Source organism: Bos taurus, chromosome 20 (assembly GCF_002263795.3).
Source record: "Bos taurus isolate L1 Dominette 01449 registration number 42190680 breed Hereford chromosome 20, ARS-UCD2.0, whole genome shotgun sequence".
Taxonomy (NCBI): domain Eukaryota; kingdom Metazoa; phylum Chordata; class Mammalia; order Artiodactyla; family Bovidae; genus Bos; species Bos taurus.
Window position 1 is genome coordinate 42,238,141 of NC_037347.1, and position 24,276 is coordinate 42,262,416.

The window sequence follows — 24,276 nt, forward strand, 5'->3', positions numbered from 1 at the left end:
AGTCCACTTTGCTTTTAGACTTAATGTGACCAATAAACACTTTCATTGTTTACAGTAATTTGAACTGGGTTTTCTGTTACTTATAAATAAAAGCATCTAGGTGATAAATCTATCTGATAGAATATAAGATGTTGAATGACCTTCTCTTGAACCTTAAGAGAAGTAGTTTTGGATTAAGTAAAGAATTAATTGGAATAGTGGAGAATACACATCCTGAATTTATAATCCCCAAAGATGATTACAATTAAATGTACAAATTAAGCTATGTTGTTTCAGATTGGCATTCTTATTGTAGAGACCATACTTAATAATAACCTTCAAAGTACCCCTAATCCCCATGAAATTCCATGCAAATTTTTGTGTGTATGCCTAGATGGATATGACACAGTGGAGAAATGCCATAGATTTTACCTGATTCTGAAAGGGGTCTGTGACTTCTTAAAAAGGTAAGACCCTCTGAGTAACATCATTTTATGGATGATTTTTGGTATTCGTATTAGACAGAGTAAACATACTGATAGAATTCTCCTGTCCACGAACAGGGTAGGGAAGTCACAGTTAGGGAATACTGGAATTTTCACCCTACTTTTATAATATCTAACCAATTCTATTTATTGAACTAATACACTATACTGTCTTAGGGAGGCACACTCTTGGATGTTGATACATGAGATAGAGCATCCATCCTTGTAATTTAGCAAGGAATGAGGGGAGGATGAAAGCATAAGCTTTTAGAGTGAGAATTAATAGTAGAAGTCAACAAACACCTATGTTCTTACTTGACATCAATGCAAAATTTGATTGCTTTTAGAATATGATTATCTGGATATTTTGAGTGCCTATTAGTTGCTGATGTGGTACTTGGGGCTGTGCACTTGTTTTTTCCTTTCATTCTTATGGTAAGGATTTAGGAGTTGATGTTTATTATTTCTTTTATAGATATGAAACTGGAGGGTCAGAGACACCAAGTCGTTTATTTACCTAAGGCTACATAGTTGCTTATTAGTAGTGATAGTTTCAAGCTCCGGTCCATTTGGTACCAGAGCCCATCTATACCACCTTGTTGCTGTCCCATTACCTTTATGTGACTCCTCTAGGATGCCTTTATGCTCACGATAATGCCCTGTTAATTTATGATAATGATGAATATCAACATAACTGCGCCTGTGTGCAAGTCGGAAAAAGCCTTCTTTTCCTCAAGACCTGTTATTGCCAGCTACCACCCAAATATTGATAAAACATATTTAACTCTATAATGGCTTCAGAAGCAAATGGTGCCCCTTATATTGTACAGTCACACTTTTCACATCTGGCTTTAGCTGCTCTGCATGGTGCTGATGACCAGACAGTCTTTCATTAATTCTTTTTGCCCTTTACCACACAGATGAAAAATATTTTTTTCTGAACAAATCTTCTGTTTAAAAGAATTCTAATCCTCCACTTTGGTAATGATTTGTGATTTTTCTAACAAAACAAAGCAACTTCAAGTAATGAGATGAGCAACTTCTTCATGAGAAACATTTGGATGTTTTATAATCATTTCTGTAGATTAGCTATTGTTCAAGTCTTGGAACTGTGAACTGAAATATCCTTGATATCTGACTCACAGAATGATGGAAATGTTTTTATTATGTAATCTAGCCCTTTTGAACTTGACACCGAGTGAAACTTAAAATAACCCTTTACACAAGTAGATGAAAATTTGTCACTGTCTCTCCTGAAGTGTTTTAATGTGGTTAACAATGATGTCAGTAGGATTTTTTTCTTAATTTAAGAAAAATTCACATTTTCCCAATCTAAGCAAACTAAATGCACACATTAAAATTGGTAGTAGAATTCTGCACAGAGTATTAACTTACCATATTAACGTTATGAAAGTCTCAATTTTCACCACTTAATAAAGAATATATCCCATAGACATAATCTGTGTATTATTCATGGATTTTTAAAAAAAGTTTTCTTTGAGTCTCTTTCTCAAATATAATTACTCTTCAGTCTGAACTGTAAACTCAGGGCTTTTGTTTTCCACTGGGGAGATCCTTACCCAATGCCCAATTCTACTATGGGCTAAGAGAAAGAGAGAGGACTAACAAGAAATAAAGTGGGCATTTAGAGTGGGAGAGGAAACAGATGAAATGATTTCTCCTTCTCCCTGCCCTTCTCACTCTGCCACTTTTCATTCCCTAATCACTAGAGGAAATGCTGTTTTCTTAAAAATAATAAGACTAATCTTAGGAGACACTGGTCCACTTATAAAAAGGACCTAAATGGATTGTTTGACACACAGTGCATCTAGAATGTAGCATCCAAGTTCATTCAGTTCAGCAAATTTCACTCTGAGGATTCCTGATTCAGGTGATGTACTAGAGGAAAGAGTTGAATCACATCTCACTTACCAACATCAGACATTTCGGGAACAGTGGCCGTGTAAACCTCCTTGGTGAATATTGGTTCATTGTCATTGATGTCATGGATCTTGATGATGAATTCAGACTCGGGCTCCACGGGTCTCCCTGTTTTTCTGTTTATAGCCTGAGCTCGAAGTATGTAAACAGGTTTTTCTTCCCTGTCCAGCCTCTTTGTGGCCTGTATGTCCCCTGTGTTTTCATTGATAATGAAGAGATCTCCTGCTCCATCTCCTGAAAGGATATATTTAAGTGATCCATCTCCTCTATCCTGGTCTGAATGTAACTAGTGTAGGAAAAAAAAATTAAAGAAAGTAAAAGTCAAGCATGTGATCCTGAACTGTTTGTCTTTATGATGCAATGCTATGTTAACTTTCATTCAAGTCTTTCTAAGGGTTGCAGATTTTTTTCTTTTACTGTTTACTGAAATCCTCAATAGTAAATGCCATTTGTTAATGAGCATGTTTCCTTATAATCACAGAAATTTCCAGAACTGGAACTTGTGTAAAATTTAGTAATCTTCATTTTGAAGAATCAAAAACTACAGGCCAGAACAATAAAAAAATGCCCAAGGACACATTAGCCTGGCTGGAACAGAACTATTTTCACTATTTCTCTCTTTTCACTACAGTTTTCAGATTCTATCAATACAGCCACCCCCTCACTTTTATGTACACATACTCACTAGAGAAGCAATACACTGTTGAGAAAAAGATTTTGAATTTTTTAATCAGAGAGTACATTCTGCATCTACACTTTGCTATCTTGGTGTATTTAGGGATGCTAGTTAATCTTTTTTATTTTAATATGATGGAGATGATAGTCAATTTTCTAGGAAGTGTGAAATTTATTTATTTATGAAATTCAACTCAGAGTGTTTGGAAAAAAAAAAAAAATCTTAAGTGCTGCCAGGGACAATGCCTTGAATCCCCACCAGCTAGGTAATTTACACGGTCACTTGGAATAAGAATATTTAACACATATTTTAGTTTAATATGGGAAAGGACCTTCTAAAACTTAGTCAGCCTAAAATGGAATAATCTGCCTTATGAAGTAGTTGGTTCTCTGCCCCTGAAGGCAATCAAGCAGAGATTCTGATAAGATAAACAGCCAGTGAAATGGGTCTGGGTAAAGGGTTGAGCTAATGAACATAAAGACACAACTGAAGTGAAGAGGATGATCTTAACTTGAACATGTAGCCCATGTTACTTATTCTGAATTTCATTTCCACTGTGTTGACTTCCCTGCTGTTTCTTTAGTTCCCTTTTTCCCACCTCAGCAAGACTTTGGGCACTGTCTCACAGGTCTTCTGATAATCTAAGGCTCTTCACAAATTTTTTCAAAAAGTGCTTTTTATCAAGAACTTTTTTAAGACTTCAGTTGTAAGTATACATACAGAAGGGTTAGCGTTCATAGGAAAGCTGCTAATCTTGAAACCTGTGAGGACCCTGTGCAGTCCTCTTGGGTATAAAAGCCCTTCTGTGTTTCTTCTTTCTTGTTTGTAGAAAAAGGCTTTAGTCTCCTGGGCCTTGCCTGAGTTCCAAAGAGCAGACTCAAGCAGTTACTAATTAGGGAAGTGAGGGAATGCACAAACAAAGGAAAAGCAAATCATTCAGTGATAAGACAGAGTCCTAGTTATACACAGTCCTAAGAGATATACATAACAATCTGACAAATATTTTGAGTTCTGCAGAAGCTAAGCCCCCCACACAAGGTGGAGGATGGTGATTTACATGCTACCACAAACATGTAGACCCCAGATTGTTTGAAACCAGAAGGTTGATGATTATGATTCCTGAAACATTACCCCTTTACCTTACCATCAACCAGTCAGAATAAGGTCCGTAAGCAGCAATTCTCATGCCAAATGTTGCCTTTAAAAACCCTTTCCTGAAAGCTATCAGGGAATCTGGGTCTTTTGAGCATGAGCTGCCCATTCTTCTTGCTTGGTGCCTACAATATATTCTGTAGTTTCCTTTGTTACAACCTGGAGTCAGTAGATTGGCTTTGCTGTTTAGCAGTTGAGCAGACCCAAATTCTGTTTGGTAACAATCTCTACCTTACTTCAACTCTGTCTAAGTGGAGCATTAGCTATGTTACAATAGTAATGGCAACACCAGCAACAGGCAAACCAACTCTGTGTTCTCTTGATTAACACTGCATGGAATATTCAGAGTAACTTCTACAAACATATTTGAAAATAGAATCTCAGGAGAAAAGGGGGACTTAAAAACATGTAATCCAGACTTTATATAACTGTGTCCCATGGAATATCATTTATACAAAATGCTGAGAAAAAAAGGTTCCGTGGCCCAATAATTTTGGGAAATACTTCATATTCTGCCTCTTTCTTGGAGTCTCCCACTGCCCATTAACTTAAGAAAGGCTATGAGTACCTACAGTTCCAAACTGTACTAAACATTATTTGACCTGGCTTTCCTGAACTTTCTTTGCTTATGTATCCTTTTTGGGTGTGATCCATACTGATGTTCCCCAAAACAGTTTTCCAAGAAACTCATTTTGGGAAACATGAGCTAACTGAACACATCATTGCAGAGTCAACAAACTGAGGCTCTAGAGTACATGCTGCTGCTGCTGTTGCTAAGTTGTTTCAGTCATGTCCGACTCCGTGCAACCCCATAGACGGCAGCCCACCAGGCTCCCCTGTCCCTGGGATTCTCCAGGCAAGAACACTTGGGTGGGTTGCCATTTCCTTCTCCAATGCATGAAAGTGAAAAATGAAAGTGAAGTCGCTCAGTCGTGTCTGACTCTTAGCGACCCCATGGACTGCAGCCCACCAGGCTGCTCCGTGCATGGGATTTTCCAGGCAAGAGTACTGGAGTGGGGAGCCATTGCCTTCTCCGTCTAGAGTACATAGAGTTTCCCAAATCACACAGATCGTGTGAGAGTCAGTTAGACCTTGAGTGCAAGAAGAGACTTATAGATTATTCTGTGTAACCACCTCATTTTGAGAGATAAACTGTGCCCAACACCACACGGCTATTGCTAGTTAACAGCAGAGTTTGAGGAAGAGAATATTATTCATGCAATTAGTAGCCTTGAAAGCAATTTGACAGAAATAATGCAAGATAAATGCGAACGGGGAAGAAATTGCTTAGAAGTGAGACAAACGCAATAAGAAATGTAAAACAAGTGCATACCATGATTTGTGTAATGTGATATGCTAAGAAAATGTTGAAACCTTGATTATACAGAAAGAGCCACTGGGGAAAGTTTTAACTCTCCATTGTCAAATTCTAATGACTGAAGAGAGCTCTTAAAAAGCTATTTCATTAACTCACGAGTAACGAAAGCGATGTCATTGCCCGTTGGATCTGGCTCCAGGGCAGCCATGGTCAGCAGCCTGGCACAGTGCAGGGAGCACCACATCAGGAGAACCACATGTAGCTCTTGCTCATCCTCTCACTCACCAAGTGTGAGATCATAGAAGAGTCAATTAACCTCCCAGCACTGGGATCCTTACCAGAAAATGAAGATAATGGAGCTACAGGACAAAGCTGTCATGAAGCACTCTTTAGAGACTATATACAAAGACTATGTTTATTCCTACATAAACATGGGATAAAAGCATGTGTTTTATAGTGTCTTCCAAATTTAAGACACTGTTACTATGATTAGCTCTTAGTTCATAATAAACAGGTTTTTGCTTTTATTTTGACTTTGAGAACTTTTCTGAGGACTTTGAAAACCCCATTTAACAAACGCACGGTATCGCTGAGGTAAAATCTGTTATCAAAAGCCAGTATTCTTCTACCAGGTGGCAACTGTTATCTTTCCATGTGATTTATTATATTCTGCATTCCGCTAGATTCTAGACTCCCCTCGACTGGTTCTTTCATCACTTTCAATATGCAATCGCTGCACACTTAGTAGGTGAATACCATATCTGGTCACAAGATTTATTCAGGCAAAAGTAATCAGAAACTTATTTTTAGCTGTCAGGAGACACCATGTTGATGACTTATAGAACAAACACCAGGACAATATAAAAGGGCAGTGGAGATACCAACTAAGAGTGTGACCAGGGATTGCTCGGCAGATTCCACTTCTGATTTATCAGTATTTGAAAACTAGTGGGAAAATGCATCTCTTCACAAAGGCATTGTATGATAATAAAACAATTTAACCTCACCCCACTTCCAGCACAGTGTCTGCATCTGATGAAGTACACAGAATAGAAACTTCTGGAAGCCTTAGTGTGCTCTTTCTCTACTCAGCTCCCCCTCTGCTGAACCCCCCTGGGGCCAGTTCTTTTTTTTCTCTTCTTGGGGAGAAGAGGAAACATAAGACATCAGTGCAAGTGAAAGTGCTGGTGACAAGCAGACATTAGGGGTTTATTGAGCTCTTAGAATTTAATTGGATTTTTTTTCCTTTGTGATGTCATTCATCATGGCCACTGTAAAAGGCAGAAGTTAAACAACAACAAATAAAAGGTTGTAGGCTGCCTGAGGCATGTTTTTTACTAATTTCAGTTTAATGTGGCTGTTCCATTAAGTTTAATCATCTGGTTCACTTTTAACGATTCACCATCAAGTAAAAATTATCCACTTTCCTCAGAAAGTCACGTTTCATCTGGGGCTCTCAGGACTTTTTACTACTGTACCTGGAGGATTTTGTTTCAGGAGGAGCTCTTGGTCTTTGCTTGTTTTTCTGTTGACTTATCATCCTCATTATTTTTAAAATAATAAAGTTTAAAAAAAATTTATTTATTTAACTTTCTGTTTGCCCTGGGTCTTCATTGCTGGTTTTCTAGTGGCAGTGAGGGGGGCTACCTTCGAGTTGCAGTGCACAGGCTTCTCATTGCAGAGGCTTCTCTTGTGGAGCACGGGCCCTGGGTGTTCAGACTTCAGTAGGTGTGGCAAGAGGGCTTCGTTGCCTCGCAGCATGAGGAATCTTCCTGGATCAGGGATTGAACTGGTGTCTCCTGCATTGGCAGGTGGATTCTTAACCACTGGACCACCAGGGAAGCTCTGTCACTATTTTTTTTAAGTGTAGTACTTTAACAAGTAAATGCAGGAATTTGGTGTTACAGATATGACCCCATGACAGGCATCACCAAAGCAGTGCCAGGATCTTTTTACCTGCTATATGCACCACCTCCCAACTTGATTCTGACTCCAATTCAAAGGTGTGACACTAATTCTACAGATTTTAGTGGCTTATGGAGCTAGTTAATGCTGCTCCCTTCCTCCCATTACCTATGTGTCTCTGAGTCACTTGTCTAAGTCAGTAACTAAACTGAATTTTCTAAGCATCATTGAGACAAGAAAGCAGAGTTTAAACAGAAGCATACCTACATGACATGACACATCTGAAAGTACCTTAACAGGGGAAGGAATTATGTGATTTTGTTTTCTAAAATAAAAAATTGGGTTATGACTAATATGCTTACAGAAAGTAATGAGGCCCTTTAAGAGATGGAATGAGTGCTAATCTGAGATGTACAAGAATCAGAGAACAGCCATGGTTAAAAGATGTCTGATTGGGACTGAAGTGTAGAAACTGGGTTTGCAGCAGAGAGAACACCTTTGTGCTAAACAGACTGAATAATATTTTAAATTGGGAAAATAAATTTACAAATCAAGTTAGGACAAATTGAAGCTTAACTGAATTCAATATGTATATGTATACACATACATATCTTGACATATGCTCATATACATAATACTAATAAACATACTTAATGTTGTAAAAATTGTAAAGAGCTTGTTAGATAGAGTTTACATCTGGAAGTAATTTCTCAAAGTCCATGACAGGGATTAGGAGTGGATTTTGTTTTAGAGATCATAGGATTAGATAGGTAAAAAATCTTTTAATTAAATTTTATATTATCAACATATTTTAATAATGCTATATTTGGATGTTAGTGGTTAGTATGAGTTAACTAATTTATATCTGATGATTTTTTTTACAAGTTAAAATGTTGATGGCAGAATATTGGGTGGCCAAAATTTCATTTGGGTTTTTCTATAAGATGTTCTGAATGAACTTTTTGGCTGCCCAATATTATTGTGGTGGGCTGTTGGAACCAGTTAGCCATGCAAGATCTCAGACCTCATCTGCCACCAGAATCAGAAACTGAAAAGGTGTAGCTCAGCAGTCTGTGTTTCAAGAAGCCCTCCAGTAATTCTGATGAGTGCTCAAGTTTGAGCACTAGTACTAATGTTAAAAGCATGCATGATTTTGGGCAAAGGAAAGCAATGGGTATAAAGTCACACTATGGGGTAGTTGTATAACTTTGGGGAACTTAGTTAATTTCTCCAGGTCTTTTTCTCATCTACGTAAGAATAATACTGATACTTAGTTTACAGGTAGGTTGCTCTGAAAATTAATAAAACAATATATGTAAAATGGTTAACAGAAGGTCTAGCTCAGAGATATGCTTCAATAAATTATTCTTACATCATTTAGTTGTTCAGTTGCTAAGTCGTGTCTGACTCTTTTGTGACCCCATGAACTGCAGCATGCCAGGTTTCCCTGTCCTTCACTATCTCCCAGAGTTTGCTCAGATTCATGTCCATTGAGTCAGTGATTCTATTCAACCATCTTATCCTCTGTTGCCCCCTTTTCCTCCTGTCCTCTTACATCATAAATATGATGTATTCAATAGGCGGATTTTGAAGGTGAAAAGGCTTGTGTCTGAATTCTGACTTTCCTACTGATAAACTAAATTAGATTACTGTAGTAGTCATGCTGTTCATCTTTAAGACAAAACTCAAAAATAAATAAATAAAGAAGAATGGTTTGGAGAGGTGATTAGGTCAGTTGGGAAGTACTGAGTGTAAGTTGTCCAAGATATTTGCCTGGGAATTAGCTGTATCCATAACTCTGGATCTCAAGAAAATGTCTGCTCTGGGGTTATATAGAGATTTGGACATTAATGGCATATAGATAATAGTGGAATCTATGAAAATAGATGGATAATCTCATTTAGAGGGCTTCCCTGGTGCAGGAGACCCGGGTTCAATCCTGGGTTGGGAAGATCCCCTGGAGAAAGAAATGGCAGCCCACTCCAGTATTCTTGCCTGGAAAATCCCATGGACGGCGGAGCCTGGTAGGCTACTGTCCATGGGGTCGCAAAGAGTCGGACACGACTGAGCGACTTCACTTCACTTCATGTGAAACAAGGGAAGACAAGGACCTAAGGAATATCCACATTTAAGGGACAGGGAGAGGAGGACTACCTGGCAAAGTTAATCATTTTGAGTTTTGTCTTAAAGATGAACAACATGACTACTACAATAATCTAATTAATTTAGTTGATCAGTAGGAAAGTCAGAATTTAGACATAAGCTTTTTCACCTTCAAAATCCACCTGTTGAATACTTCACGTTTACATCAAAATCATAAGGACCACCAGAGAGTCACCCTAAATCCCCCTTCTGTCTCTGTCTCCACATTCATTAGATCCCTGCTGCTGCTGCTGCTAAGTCGCTTCAGTTGTGTCTGACTCTGTGTGACCCAATAGATGGCAGCCCACCAGGCTCTGCCGTCCCTGGGATTCTCCAGGCAAGAACACTGGAGTGGGTTGCCATTTCCTTCTCCAATGCATGAAAGTGAAAAGTGAAAGTGAAGTCGCTCAGTCGTGTCTGACTCTTCACGACCCCATGGACTGCAGCCTACCAGGCTCCTCCGTCCATGGGATTTTCCAGGCAAGAGTACTGGAGTGGGGTGCCATTGCCTTCTCCACATTAGACCCCTAACTCCCGCCAATCCTACCTCTTACCTATATCTTGACTCACCACCTTGTGGTGGTGGTTTAGTCGCTAAGTTGTCTGACTTTTGTGACCCCCATGGATTGTAACTCACCAGGCTCCTCTGTCCATCCCAGGCAGGAATAATGGAGTGGGATGCCATTACCCCCTCTGGGGTACTCACCACCTACTTTGTCTCCATTCCTGCTTGTGCTACCCTGGTCCAAGTCACCACCACTGCTCCTTGGTCTATTGCAACGAGGCTCTCCCACACATCTTGTCTTGTTTCCTTTTCATCTATTTTCCTTTCTGCAGTTAGATGAACTTAAACAATTCATACATCAGGTCTTTGTAATCTTGATCTCCACAGGGAAGTCTTCCCTAAGTTTCTAGTCTAAGTTATACTCTCCTGCTAGAGTCTCCCAATTTCTTCCCTAGTTAGCCATCAGCACATTCTTGATTTTTTTTTTTTTTTGAGAATTTCACAGCTATTTTCATGTTTCAGTCAGCAAACAACTAGTTTGCAAATTTCATGAAAAAAGACGCCAAACCTGTCTGGTTCACTTCTGTATTCTCAGCACTTGACATATTGGCACATTATAGATCTTCAACAATGGATGATTACAAAGAAAGAAAGAGTGAAATTTATAAAGATAAAATTGGATAAAATATCAATAATCAGTGACAGTTTCTGAAACATAGAAGATAATCAATAAATCTTAATGTCTTCCACCTGATTTCTCACTTGATTTTAGGATAATTCATCAAGGAAAGTTATGACCAACCTAGATAGCATATTCAAAAGCAGAGACATTACTTTGCCAACAAAGGTTTGTCTAGTCAAGGCTATGGTTTTTCCTGTGGTCATGTATGGATGTGAGAGTTGGACTGTGAAGAAGGCTGAGCGCTGAAGAATTGATGCTTTTGAAGTGTGGTGTTGGAGAAGACTCTCGAGAGTCCCTTGGATTGCAAGGAGATCCAACAAGTCCATTCTGAAGGAGATCTGCCCTGGGATTTCTTTGGAAGGAATGATGCTAAAGCTGAAACTCCAGTACTTTGGCCACCTCATGTGAAGAGTTGACTCATTGGAAAAGACTCTGATGCTGGGAGGGATTGGGGGCAGGAGGAGAAGGGGACCACAGAGGATGAGATGGCTGGATGGCATCACTGACTTGATGGACGTGAGTCTGAGTGAACTCCGGGAGTTGGTGATGGACAGGGAAGCCTGGCGTGCTGCGATTCATGGGGTTGCAAAGAGTCGGACATGACTGAGCGACTGATCTGATCTGATCTAATGTATCAAGAAAATATATTCCTGAAGTTGCCAGATAAATTAGCAACTAGGGTTTCCCAGATGGCTCAGTGGTAAAGAATCTGCCCGCCAATGCAAGAGATCCCTGGGTCAGGAAGATCCCCTGGAGAAGGAAATGGCAGCCCATTCCAGTATTCTTGCCTGGAGAATCCCATGGACAGAGGAGCCTGGTGGGCTACAGTCCATGGGGTCACAAGAAGAGTTGGACATAATTAGTGATAAACAACAACAGCCAAACACTAAGCACATTATCTAATCTAAGCAATCCTAGAGAGGATTCAAGTTATCACCTTAGATATAAAATATTTTATTTAATAACCAATTAAACTTTAATAGTAAAACCAACCTGTACTAGATTTGTTGAAAAGAGAAGATTTGTTTATATCACCTTAGATATAAAATATTTTATTTAATAACCAATTAAACCTCAATAATAAAACAAACCTGTACTGGATTTGTTGAAAAGGTAGTCCCCTGAGTACCTCAAACATTGTAAGGGCTGAGACAGAAGTCATCTGTTAAGGGTGAAGAAGCTTCAAGATTTTATGCAGCCATATTTCGAGTATCATCCTGTTGCTGAAGCTAACGGAAAATGAATGGAAAATGCTCCATTTCACAGAAACACTGTTCTACTAAAATATAATTTAACTGTCAACCACAACTATTTTAAAACACTTACTGGCCTGAAGAGATACATAAGGCAATGGATAAAAAACACCTATTATCTACCTTTGATATATACATTTTCAAATTAGGCTTGGAAATACTGACTGCTATATAAAAGAAAGGGAATAAAAGCAGAAATTAGACACTTTAGTACTGTTAATAAATATTAGTTAGAAATAATCACCACCTCAGTGGATATGAGTTTGAGCAAACTCCGGGACATAGTGAAAGACAGGGAAGCCTGGCATGCTGCAGTCCACGGGGTGGCAAAGAGTCGAACATGACTTAGCAACTGAACAGCAACTACAAGGTAAGGGAAACATACAGAGCAACACGGAGGGAACTTGTGAGTTGAACAGGGTGATGTCAGGGCATGTGTTAGCTCTTTGATGGTTTAGGAAGACTTCTAGGAGAAGGCTGAATCACTGAGGGGAGAAAAATGACTTGGCAACCAGCGTGAGCACGTTTCATGGTTTCAAGCCTCCGTGCGGGAGAAAATCAGAGGAGGCCTTGAGTATGTACCTGGAGTAATAAAGACAGTAAAGCCAACTGAAATAGAAGTGCCTTTGCCTTGAGGTGCAGGGTCACATATTTTCTCACACTGCACTCAGATGTGCATGGGAAGATGCAACTTTCTTATTCTTTCTTTTTATAAATAGCTTATCCCTCGAGCTCTAATCCCATTGAGTTCTAGGAACTCGATATTGGATTGAATATTCAGTCAATAATTTAGTGCAATCCAATAAAGTCTCCTGATTCAATAATACAGTCTCTTTAGATAACTCTTTTAAATAAACCCTAGTCTTTCTGGCTTCTGCTTTCTCCCTTTGCTCCTGATTCAGTCGAAGATGATGTCTGAGTGTATGAAGGGGAGAGATCCACATGGCCCATATCAGTGGGAAATTTGGGGCTTTTGGAGCCAAGGGCAGTCCTGTACTGCCTCCGATCCATTGGTTTCTAGACAATAGCTCTCATCCATCATTTTCCTCAGGGGCATCTACAGATCTGCTCTCTAGGGTCTGAGGTGATTATACCCACCCTGCCTGCCTCATTGGCATCACATACCCACTAATGTCTGACTGTCACTTGTCCATTGCCTTTGGCAAATGTGACCTTAGGTATAGGATTGCTTTGTCCTTGGTAGGTACCATCAGTGAGACCATCTACCCTTTTCTTGCCCCGGAGAAGCCCAGGAGCTAAAAGGAGCTTCTCCCTCATCACATGATTGCCTCAAAGGGAAAAAGGCAAAAACCCGCTCTGTTTTCACCTTTACCCACAAACTTGCCACACCTTCCCACTGCCTCCTTTTCTGGACTTGAGATACACTGTCTCATGGAAGTAGAAATGACCTTTGATACACACAGGGGTGAGTTTTCATGTGTTTAGTAGCCAGGAATGTGAAATCCTTCCCTCAGTTTCAAGAATTTATTGTTGTTCGGTTGCTAAGTTTTGTCCAACTCTTTGTGACCCCATGGACTGCAGTACACCAGCCTCCCCTGTCTTTCACTATCTCCTGGAGTTTGCTCAAACTATTGTTCATTAAGTGGGTTATGCTGTCCAACCATCTCATCCTCTGTCATCCCCTTCTCCTCCTGCCCTCAGTCTTTCCCATATTCAGGGTCTTTTCCAATGAGTCAGCTCTTCATATCAGGTAGTCAAAGTATTGAAGCTTTGACTTCAACATCAGTCCTTTCAATGCATATTCAGGATTGAGATCCTTTAGGATTGACTGGTCAGGTTTCAAGAGTACCCCATGACAAGTTTTGGTAGGAGGAAGTGTCAATTTCCACAATAAAAACTGAGATGATAACTGAGGAGGAAGAATGACAAATGGCCTGTAGCTCAGAGCCTGGCACTGATAATTACATTTATAAATGGGATTCACAAGTTCTAATAAATTGGCCTGGCTACTCTCACTTTTTCAAAAAATATTTATTTATTTGGCTGTATCAGGTCTTAGTTGCATCACATGGGCTCTTCTTTGCAGTGCAGGGATACTCTACTTACGGAGTATGGCTTAGTTGCTTGGAGGCATGTGGGATCTTAGTTCTCCAACTGGGGTTGAACCAGTGTCCCCTGCATTTCAAGGCAGATTCTTAACGACTGGACCACCAAGGAAGTCCCCAGGCTTATCTCTTGCTCTGTTAAGTGGATTCTAAAAGAATCTAGAAAATCTCTCTTCCTCTGACAAAACCTAGGATCAGGTTGCCTCTGTATCCCATATTCTTTTTCTATTATACCATGTTGCCTCTTATCATGACCAGAAAAAATTCTATTCTTCTATATAAGTAATTTGGTTGACTTTTATAACAGTGGAAAATATTTCATCTTTAAGTTTTCTCTTATTTGATTAATCATTTTGCAAGGGTCTATCTAGGATTTGGGAAAATAATAATAGCAAATGTTTATGAAGCCCATACTATGGGCCAAGTAATGTGCTGTAACTCTTTACATAGATTATATAATTTATTACTCATGACGACCATCTTCCTATCACCTCAGCTGATGAGGAAACTGAGGTAAGGTAAGAGTTCAGGGACTCCTCAGCATCATAAAACCAACAGGAGAAGGATTTGAGTCCAGGCGGTCTGACACCATAGTCTAGTCTGTTAACTACAACATATATATTTTCTCTGGATATTTGCATTCAATTCTATGAATGGCATTCCAGTTGAGCTATTTAAAATCCTAAAAGATGATGCTGCGGAAGTGCTGAACTCAATATGCCAGCAACTCAGTGGTGGCCACAGGACTAGAAAAGGTCACTTTTCATTCCAATCTCAAAGAAAGGCAATGCCAAAGAATGCTCAAACTACCGCACAATTGCACTCATCTCACACGCTGGGAAAGTAATGCTTAAAATTCTCCAAGCCAGGCTTCAACAGTACATAAACTGTGAACTTCCAGATGTTCCAGCTGGATTTAGAAAAGGCAGAGAACCAGAGATCAAATTGCCAACATCCATTGGATCATCAAAAAAACAAGAGAGTTCCAGAAAAACATCTACTTCTGCTTTATTGACTATGCCAAAGCCTTTGACTGTGTAGATCACAACAAACTGGAAAATTCTGAAAGAGATGGGAATACCAGACCACTTGATCTGCTTCTTGAGAAACCTATATGCAGGTCAGGAAGCAACAGTTAGAACTGGACATGGAACAACAGACTGGTTCCAAATAGGAAAAGGAGTACGTCAAGCCTGTATATTGTCACCCTGCTTATTTAACTTATATGCAGAGTACATCATGAGAAACACTGGGCTGGAAGAAACACAAGCTGGAATCAAGATTGCCGAGAGAAATATCAATAAGCTCAGATGTGCAGATGACACCACACTTATGGCAGAAAGTGAAGAAGAACTAAAGAGTCTCTTGAAGAAAGTGAAAGAGGAGAATGAAAAAGTTGGCTTAAAACTCAACATTCAGAAAACTAAGATCATGATATCTGGTCCCATCACTTCATGGGAAATAGATGGAGAAACAGTGGAAACAGTGTCAGACTTTATTTTTTTGGGCTCCAAAATCACTACAGATGGTGATCGCAGCCATGAAATTAAAAGACACTTACTCCTTGGAAGAAAAGTTATGACCAACCTAGATAGCATATGGAAAAGCAGAGACATTACTTTGCCAACAAAGGTCTGTCTAGTCAAGGCTATGGTTTTTCCAGTGGTCATGTATGGATGTGAGAGTTGGACTGTGAAGAAGGCTGAGCGCTGAAGAATTGATGCTTTTGAAGTGTGGTGTTGGAGAAGACTCTTGAGAGTCCCTTGGGCTGCAAGGAGATCCAACCAGTCCATCCTAAAGGAAATCATTCCTGAACATTCTTTGGAAGGACTTATGCTGAAGCTGAAATTCCAATACTTTGGCCACCTGATGCGAAGAACCAACTCATTGGAAAAGACCCTGATACTGGGAAAGATTGAAGGCACGAGGAGGAGGGGACAACAGAGGATGAGATGGTTGGATGGCATCATCAACTCAATGGACATAAGTTTGGGTAAACTCCAGGAGTTGGTGATGGACAGGGAGTCTACCGTGCTGCAGTCCATGGGATCGCAAAGAGTCAGATACAACTGAGCAACTGAACTGAACTGAACTATGACATACATTAAAGATTTATTTGGTACCAAACAATATTTTAAATGCTGAGTTACAAAGATATATCTAATTCAAGATTTTTGACCTCTGTACTATTCACATTTGGGGCTGGGTAACTCCATTCTGGGCATTGTAAGATTTTAGCAGCATCCTCTCCCCATTGGATACCTGTGGCACCTTTCAAGTTGTGACCATCAAAAATGTCTCCAGACATTGCCAAATGTCCCCTAGGGGACAAAATTGCTTCCTTTTGAGAACCACTGATTGAATCCTCTATCTATCTATCTATTTATCCTTCCATATTTTTTCTCATTTTGTATGCTGTAACTTTAAAAATATCTTCATATAATACCACAAAGTGTTCTGCATTTGCAGAGTTTCCATATGACCCCATTCAATTCAATCTTTTATCTTTTGTTAGATTTAATAACCACAGAAACAGACCTTGTGTTGTGTGAAGGAGAATTTTTGACAAAAGCGCTAAAAGCGAAAGAATTTTAAATCTAAACTCAGGAGAAATGTATTAACTCCCTTGACATTTATCTTTTACACTCAATATCTTGAATTTAATGTCAAAAGTACCAAAGTAACTATTAAATGAACAAAACTTTAGTGCTATAATAGTTGGGGTAAGCAGAATAATGGCTCTCCCAAAGATGTTCATGTCCCAATTCCCAGTGACTGTTACGTCACCTTACATGGCAAAAAATACTTTACAGGGGTGATTAGGATGATTTTCAAGTAGGAAGATTAGGCTGGCTTATCCAGGTGAGCTCAATGTAATTACCAGGGCCCTTATAAGGGTAAGAAGCAGGGGAGAGTTGGGATCAGAGAAGGAACTGTGATGATGGAGAGGAGGAGGAGAGAGAGAGAGAGATGAAGATGCTATGCTGCTGTCTTTGAAGATGGAGGAATGGAGGTCTCCATGAACCAAGTAGACCAGAGAGCATCTAGAAGCTCAAAAAGGCAAGGAGATAACAGATCCTCCCCTACAGCCTCCAGAAAGACATCTTGCGGGCATCTTGATTGTATTTCAGACTTGACCTCCAAAGCTATAAAATAATAAATTTGTACTGTTTTAAGCTATTAAGTTTGTGATAATTCATTACAGTGGTGATAGCAAACTAAGGTAGTTCTTAATCTTTGAAATTCGAGGTGAGCTGGACTGCAGGTGGTCCTTCAAGAATTTTAGTAAAGAAGGAAGAAAACTAACCCTTGGTGAACATTTACTATGTGTTAGGTACTGCAGGAGAATTGATGCTTTTGAACTGTGGTGTTGAAGACTCCTGAGAGTCCCTTGGACTGCAAGGAGATCCAGCCAGTCCATCCTAAAGGAAATCAGTCCTGGGTGTTCATTGGAAGGACTGATGCTGAATCCGAAACTCCAATACTTTGGCCACCTGATGCAAAGAATTGACTCATTGGAAAAGACCCTGATGCTGGGAAAGATTGAGGTCAGGAGGAGAAGGGGACAACAGAGGATGAGATGGTTGGATGGCATCACTGACTCAATGGACATGGGTTTGGGTGGACTTCGGGAGTTGGTGATGGACAGGGAGGCCTGGCGTGCTGCGATTCATGGGGTCACAAAGAGCTGGACACGACTGAGCAACTGAACTGAACTGCAGGAGTGCTTCATTTGTTAATCAATTAATACTCATAATCACTCCAGGAGATAAGCTTTATTTTCTCTATGTTTTACAGAGAAACTTCGTTCAGGGAGGTTAAGTAATTTATCCAAAGTTAACAGCAGACCCAGGGAGTTTACCAAGATCTGCCTGTTTATTCACATCAGAGCATACTACCAGTCAGCACTCCCTACCATAATTATAAACACTATTGGATTCATTATATTTACTATAAGAGACCTCAGGCTAAGTTATTTGTAAATTCTATTGGCACAAATGATATAAAATGTGATAGATGTTGTTGTTCATTTGGGATTTATCAATTAAACAAATGCAGTTTGGTTTCTTCACCGCATGCAGTTATTTTCCCAAAAAGGCGTTGTTTACTGCCTTTTGCTTGGCTCTGGAAGTCCAAGGTCTTTGGCAGACTAGACATTTAGTCTCAGCTCCTGTTTAGTCTAACATTTTCATTTTCAAAAAGCCAGTGGTAAATCAAGCTGAGAGCCAGATACCCAGTCGAAAATTGATTTAGTAAGGCATTGTAACTCACTAGTTACAATCCAACTTTTTGCCTTTCAGTGTACTCCCTTCAGTAATTGTCAAACCTAAGGACACACACACACACACACTCCACCTGCCCCCTCTCACCTTCTCTCCCTGAAAAATAGACTTTGGAAGAAAATATTAATAGATAAATGCAGACATTTGAGACATGATGATTCAAGCATCAGAAATAAACAAAAATTATATTTCTCACTAGCTAATGGACTTTTCCCTAAATATGTTTTTCCTCAAAGGTAAAAAACATATTGGATATAATATAGTTATGTTGACTCTTACTTAGGATCTAAAAAGTTAAAGCCATCTCTTTATAAAACAAGTAGTTTGCTTTAGGGAGAGATTATTTCTCATTCAAATTCATAACTCCCAAGCATCCTGTACATGTCCAATAAATGATGATTAAATTGAATTTTGTAACCCACTCATACAGTCAAGAAATAATAGCAATTCTAGGAGAAAAAATTATGAGTTCATTTATTAGCTTTAGTTTTTCTTGCAGGGGAACAGCTTATAAATTCTTAAATAATTTAAATTGCTTTGTTTTCTGTTCCTGTTTTTTGCTTTAAGGGAATAACTGGGAAACAATCAGTGAAAAAGAAATGTGTTCAATCTGGATGGCCATATCAGGATCATCCAGAAGTAAGGCAGGCTAGAGGCCAAGGAACTTTTGCAGGAGAAATGGACAGTGACCTCCAACTGCTTCCTTAAGAACTAGATTCTAAAATGGGTTCCAATTTCACTCCTTTTCTTAATAGCTTTGCATGAATCCAGTGTGCATTTACTGAATTTGGAGATTAAGTTATGATATACTGAATAGAAATTCTGTACTGGTATAACTCACAAACAGATGCATAAAAGTAGGCCAGTCAGTTCAGTAAGATAATTCCCACAGTCTAACAAAGGAAACTATCATAGGAACTGTGTTGTCCTTTTCTAGAAACAGTGTTCTTACAGTGATGTTTGTGCCCTAAACTCAGTACAATGACATCACTTTGCAGACAAAGGTCTGTATATGTATAGTCAAAGCTATGGGTTTTCCAGTAGTCAAGTACGGATATGAGAGTTAGACCATAAAGAAGGCTGAAGGCCAAAGGATTGATGCTTTTGAATTGTGGTGCCGGAGAACACTCTTTAAGTTCCTTGGACTGCAAGGAGATCAAACCAGTCAATCCTAAAGGAAATCAATCCTGAATATTCATTGGAAGGACTGATGCTGAAGCTGAAGCTCCAATACTTTGAGTGCCTGCTGTGAAGAGCTGAGTTATTGGAAAAGACCATGATCCTGGGAAAGACTGAGGGTAGGAGGAGAAGGAGGCGACAGAGAATGAGATGGTTGGATAGTATCACTGACTCAATGGACATGAATTTGAGCAAACTCTGGGAGATAGTGAAAGACAGGGGAGTCCATGGGGTCCCAAAGAGTTGGACATGACTTAGTAACAGAATAACGAAACTCAGTGCTGTAACTCCTAAGCCTTTCTGCTACTGTTCTATTTGCACACCATGCCTGAAATACCCTCTACTACTTTAACAAGGTAATAATATCTTTTAAGGGAAGAGTATTAGACTAAATCACATCAAAGATCTGAACTCCATCCCCACCTTTGGTATTCTGCTGGCAGTGGCGCTGTGTTGGTCTCTTAACTGCTCTGGGACTCTGTGTCCTCACACCCAAAAGGACTGAATCATGCTCAACAGGAACAGTGCTCAGATCACGAGGAATGCTGTACATATGAGAGCAGTTCGTAAACGGTAGTGCTTGATAAAATGTGGAAAACTATTATCATTGCTCTTGTCTCATTACAAATTTCCTGCAATAAAATTCTGCTGAAAAACCATCTGAGATGCCTCTTCACCTGCCAGGGGATGACCTTGTGTTTCGTTTTCTGTTCTGTCCCTCCCTATCCAGCACCCTCCCCGCCTTCTTTGCAGTTACTTGATAGTTTGAATTGTGGTGAAGATTGTGCCTGCCTCATTACCACTTTAAAACTTAAGTAACATGATGTCCAGTCTGTTGAAAAGGAGATAAAATTAAAGTCCTGCCACTCAAGTCTGCCGAAGTCATCTAATTTTCTTGATTCGATTTTGAAATCTTATTTCCTCCTAAGAGGCAGGTACATTGGTAATTGTCAAGATCATAGCTTTTGTACAAGGTAAACGGTTCCTCCCTTTTCTTCTTTTTACAGAATACATAGAGTTGGGAGAGTAGATAGAACACTCAAGATACAAATGGATGATAAAGTAACTTCTTATAATCTACTCTACTTTATTGATTTCTTAAAAAAATTTTTTTAAACACTTTTATTTGGCAGTAATCTCAAACTTAGAGAATATACAGGTATAAAAATGGCTTAATTTGATTTCTGAAGGGAAAGTTTGCTCCCGGGTGGTATTTATCTTCATTGGGAAAACAAAAAAGAAACAATGCAAGGATGTAGATTAAGTAAATGAGCCACAGTCTTAAGCTTCACAACTTATGAAAAGAAAACAATAAAGCATGCTAAAGTTTTATATAACTGTTTTAAAGCAGAACTTTCTTGGCATCTTCTCTTTCATGTTTTGCTTCTGAATTGTACTCATAAATAGTAGAAAGAGTTAAGATGAGATCATTTTTCAGAAATGATTATTTTTCCTGTGAGAACTCAAAATATGTTGATTAGAAGAATATATACTTGGTAAAAAAAAAAAAGAATTAGTCATTATACAGAATTTTTCTCTCCCTCTGTTATTCCATTTTTCTCTATAGCTGTTTTTTTGTGAATCACTGCAATCAACATTCTTAGGTCTTCAGTGATTTTTCTTTCACTGAGCACTTGAGTCGTCTGCACAGTGTAGCTTCTTAGGAGTTTCAGGAAAAAATTTGTTTTCTGTTGGTGAACTCTGACTTTTTCTCAATTTGTTCCAAACTTTCTTCTGTGAGATCCTAAATAATGTCTGACTTTTCATTTGTAAAAGTCTTAAAGGAACCAACTTTTATGATACAGTATTATTTGCTATGTATTTTCATTTTTATCTTTCCTTTTAGATGTACATACAACTGTGTTATCTTTAATGTCTCTGGTTTCTAGTAAGGAAGCTCGAGTTTTCTCCTAGTATAAATACCTGTGTCACTTTGATGTGAAATTTTTAGAAATAGTTTCTATGGGAAGACTTTCATAATCAATTTGGTTTAAATATTTACTACCTAACATAGACTAGATTTTCAGTTGTCAACAACACAAAACACTATCAATGATATACATATTAAATCATCCACACCAATAAGTTGGTAGGAAGTTTTTAGAAAATATGGCAGGTTTTTATCTTTTGTGGTCATTACTGTTTAATTGAAGCAATATTTGTTTCCAATGTGCAAAATCTGTGCTAGGTTATCTTTAAGGATAAAAAGATGGGTGAGATGTGTAGTCTAGGGTCTTGCAGAGTTTATAAAGATATAGATATTCAAAGGTTTAAATACAATATCTAAAGTACTAACTGAAAGACCAGACCTAGAACCCAATATAAATCTGTACTCAATATACTAAAGGTCAAAGTTTAAAAAGTTTTGTTGTTCTTAAAAAGGGTAATTAAATAATTAAATCAAAAGTAATTTTCCCACAATAATAAACTTTGTTTCAATAATATAAGGATCTCAACAACTTAGCTACTATAATTCCAACTTAAAACATTATTATATCCTAAGTGCAGTAGTCATTTTTGATTGTTAGATGCATTGAAGTTTTATAACATTTCACAGTAGTTTAAATAATATAAACTCCAAGCTGTGGTGTTAAATAACGATTTTTAAAATGAAATGAGAAATAGCCTTAATAGCAGGATCTACAAGAGTCACCAGGATCATCAAATTACATAAAGTGTAGTGCTCCTTTTATCTTTGGTTTATTTGAGATAGCAAAGAGAACTCGGAATCGCTGTTGAGCTGTGTTTGCAGCTGCCTTAGCTGCTCTGGCCCCATCTTCTGGCCTATCATACTTGACTTCAGAGGAGACTGAGCAATAGCAGCACCGTTGCCTGGGCACCTTGGGTCCATTTTGCTCTTCACCTTCGCTGTTCTCTGCAGAGGCACTCGACAGTACTGAGGGGATGTTGCCCTCCTTACTCTGACCTTCCCTTAGTTCCTGGCTAGTGATGATATGCTGGCTGCATTCTAAGCTCTTTCTGTATATTACCTTAATTAATCCTCACCTCAACAACTTTATCACTCCCCTCGTTTAACAGCTGAAGAAATGGAGGGCAGAGAGATGTTAAATAACTCGCCCAATATTACCCAAGTAGTCGCAGTGTAGCTAAGGATCAAACATAGGCATGCTGCCCATGCTATTAACTTCACAGTCTCCAGTGAATAATTGTTGAATGAATGAAAAGCATTTTCTCTCCAAATCTATTTGAAAATGCCATAACTGAGATAGCTTCTTCAACAGTCTTCTTAACTCCAGTCTCCATTCCCTCTAGTCAGCATTAAATCCCACATCCAGACTGATATTTCAGGCTTTTTGTTATGCTTTCCTTATGGCCCTCAAGGAAGCACATCTGAAGCACATCTGAAGCACATCAATCCACCTAAAATATTTATCCATATATTTCACACATGTATACATTTTAATCTTTTAAAATGTCTCCTTTTTCTTGTGCACATGTACTTTCTGTGACTAGAAAACGGGAAGAAACTATACACAATTTTTTTCTGGTTACAATATATTTGTAGTTTTTCGTATTTAAAATAATGCACCAAACCTGTCATTCATATCAATGTGAGTGAAGTGAACTAGTGAAAGTTGCTCAGTCGTGTCCGACTCTTTGCAACCCCATGGACTATATAGTCCATGGAATTCTCCAAGCCAGAGTGGGTAGCTGGAGTGGGTAGCTGTTCCCTTCTCCAGGGGCTCTTCCAACTCAGGGGTCAGACCCATGTCTCCTGCATTGCAGGCAGATTCTTAACCAGCTCAGCCACCAGGGAAGCCCAAGAATACTGGAGTGGGTAGCCTATCCTTTCTCCAGCAGATCTTCCCAACCCAGGAATTGAGCCAGGGTCTCCTGCATCACAGGCAGATTCTTTATCAGCTGAGCTACCCAGGGAAGCCAATGAAAATGAAAAAAAATCAGTGGCTTAAGAATCCATTGACTGTTGACTACCAATATGTCAGGGATTTTTATCTGATTTTTGAATGAGTCAATCAAAATGATAATTAGCAATTCTGACTCTAAAAGACATGTAAACTGGGATGTTGGCATTCTCTATATTTATGTTACCATTCTGCTCTGTGTCTGGAGTGGACCCATAACATGACAAAAAATGAAGAACTCTGGTGCAAATCAAATATTTACATGGTTCCATAATAGTACAAACAAGTTAAGGTGATGCATAAAGAAATACTTAACAATGTCTATAGGCTAGATTTAGGGGGATTTGTTATAATGAGCATGCAGAGTCTTTGTAACCTTCTGACAACCTCTAGTTCTGTTTGGTTTGTAAAGCATGGAGGGGAAAATAGCTCAGTGGGAACAAAAAGGATTTGAACCTTTAACTCTCTTTTATTCAGCTTGATCCCTCCATTTTCTTCAACAAATTGAATTATAAGCAGAAGGATATAGGATTCCACGGGCATAATAGCATGGAAGTTGCAGGATTAGGAACTGGGCCCTTGTTTGGCTTTCCATACTTCCCTCTGCCGGTGTGACCCAGGCAGCCAAACACTGCCTTTGGCTTTATGACCAAGGTCAGACATTCTAACTGTTCTGTTCTCCATGTGAGTGACTGCAGACAGGGAAGGTCAGGACTCAGTGAATTGGTGTTACCCAGGACATTTTCTTAAGTATAAAATAAGAAATTAAGGCTTTTGTCATAAAGAAAGTAAAATCAGCTCAATGAGAGTGGAAACAAAATGAGGA

The 24,276-nt window shown here is 38.9% G+C and overlaps 1 protein-coding gene across 5 annotated transcripts in view; it reads right to left on the minus strand.

Moving 5' to 3' along the window:
- The window catches only part of CDH6 (cadherin 6), a 150,455-nt gene that overhangs the window by 33,836 nt on the left and 92,343 nt on the right, over positions 1-24,276 (minus strand). For 3 of the 5 annotated variants that reach the window (XM_010816814.4, NM_001034640.2, XM_059878763.1), the window contains exon 3: positions 2,397-2,691. In XM_010816814.4, the coding sequence (XP_010815116.1) occupies positions 2,397-2,691 (295 nt within the window). Of the gene's footprint in view, positions 1-2,396; positions 2,692-3,801; positions 3,957-5,707; positions 5,813-24,276 lie in introns of those variants that run through there. The other 2 variants (XM_024981339.2, XM_059878762.1) reach the window with 2 other exon arrangements.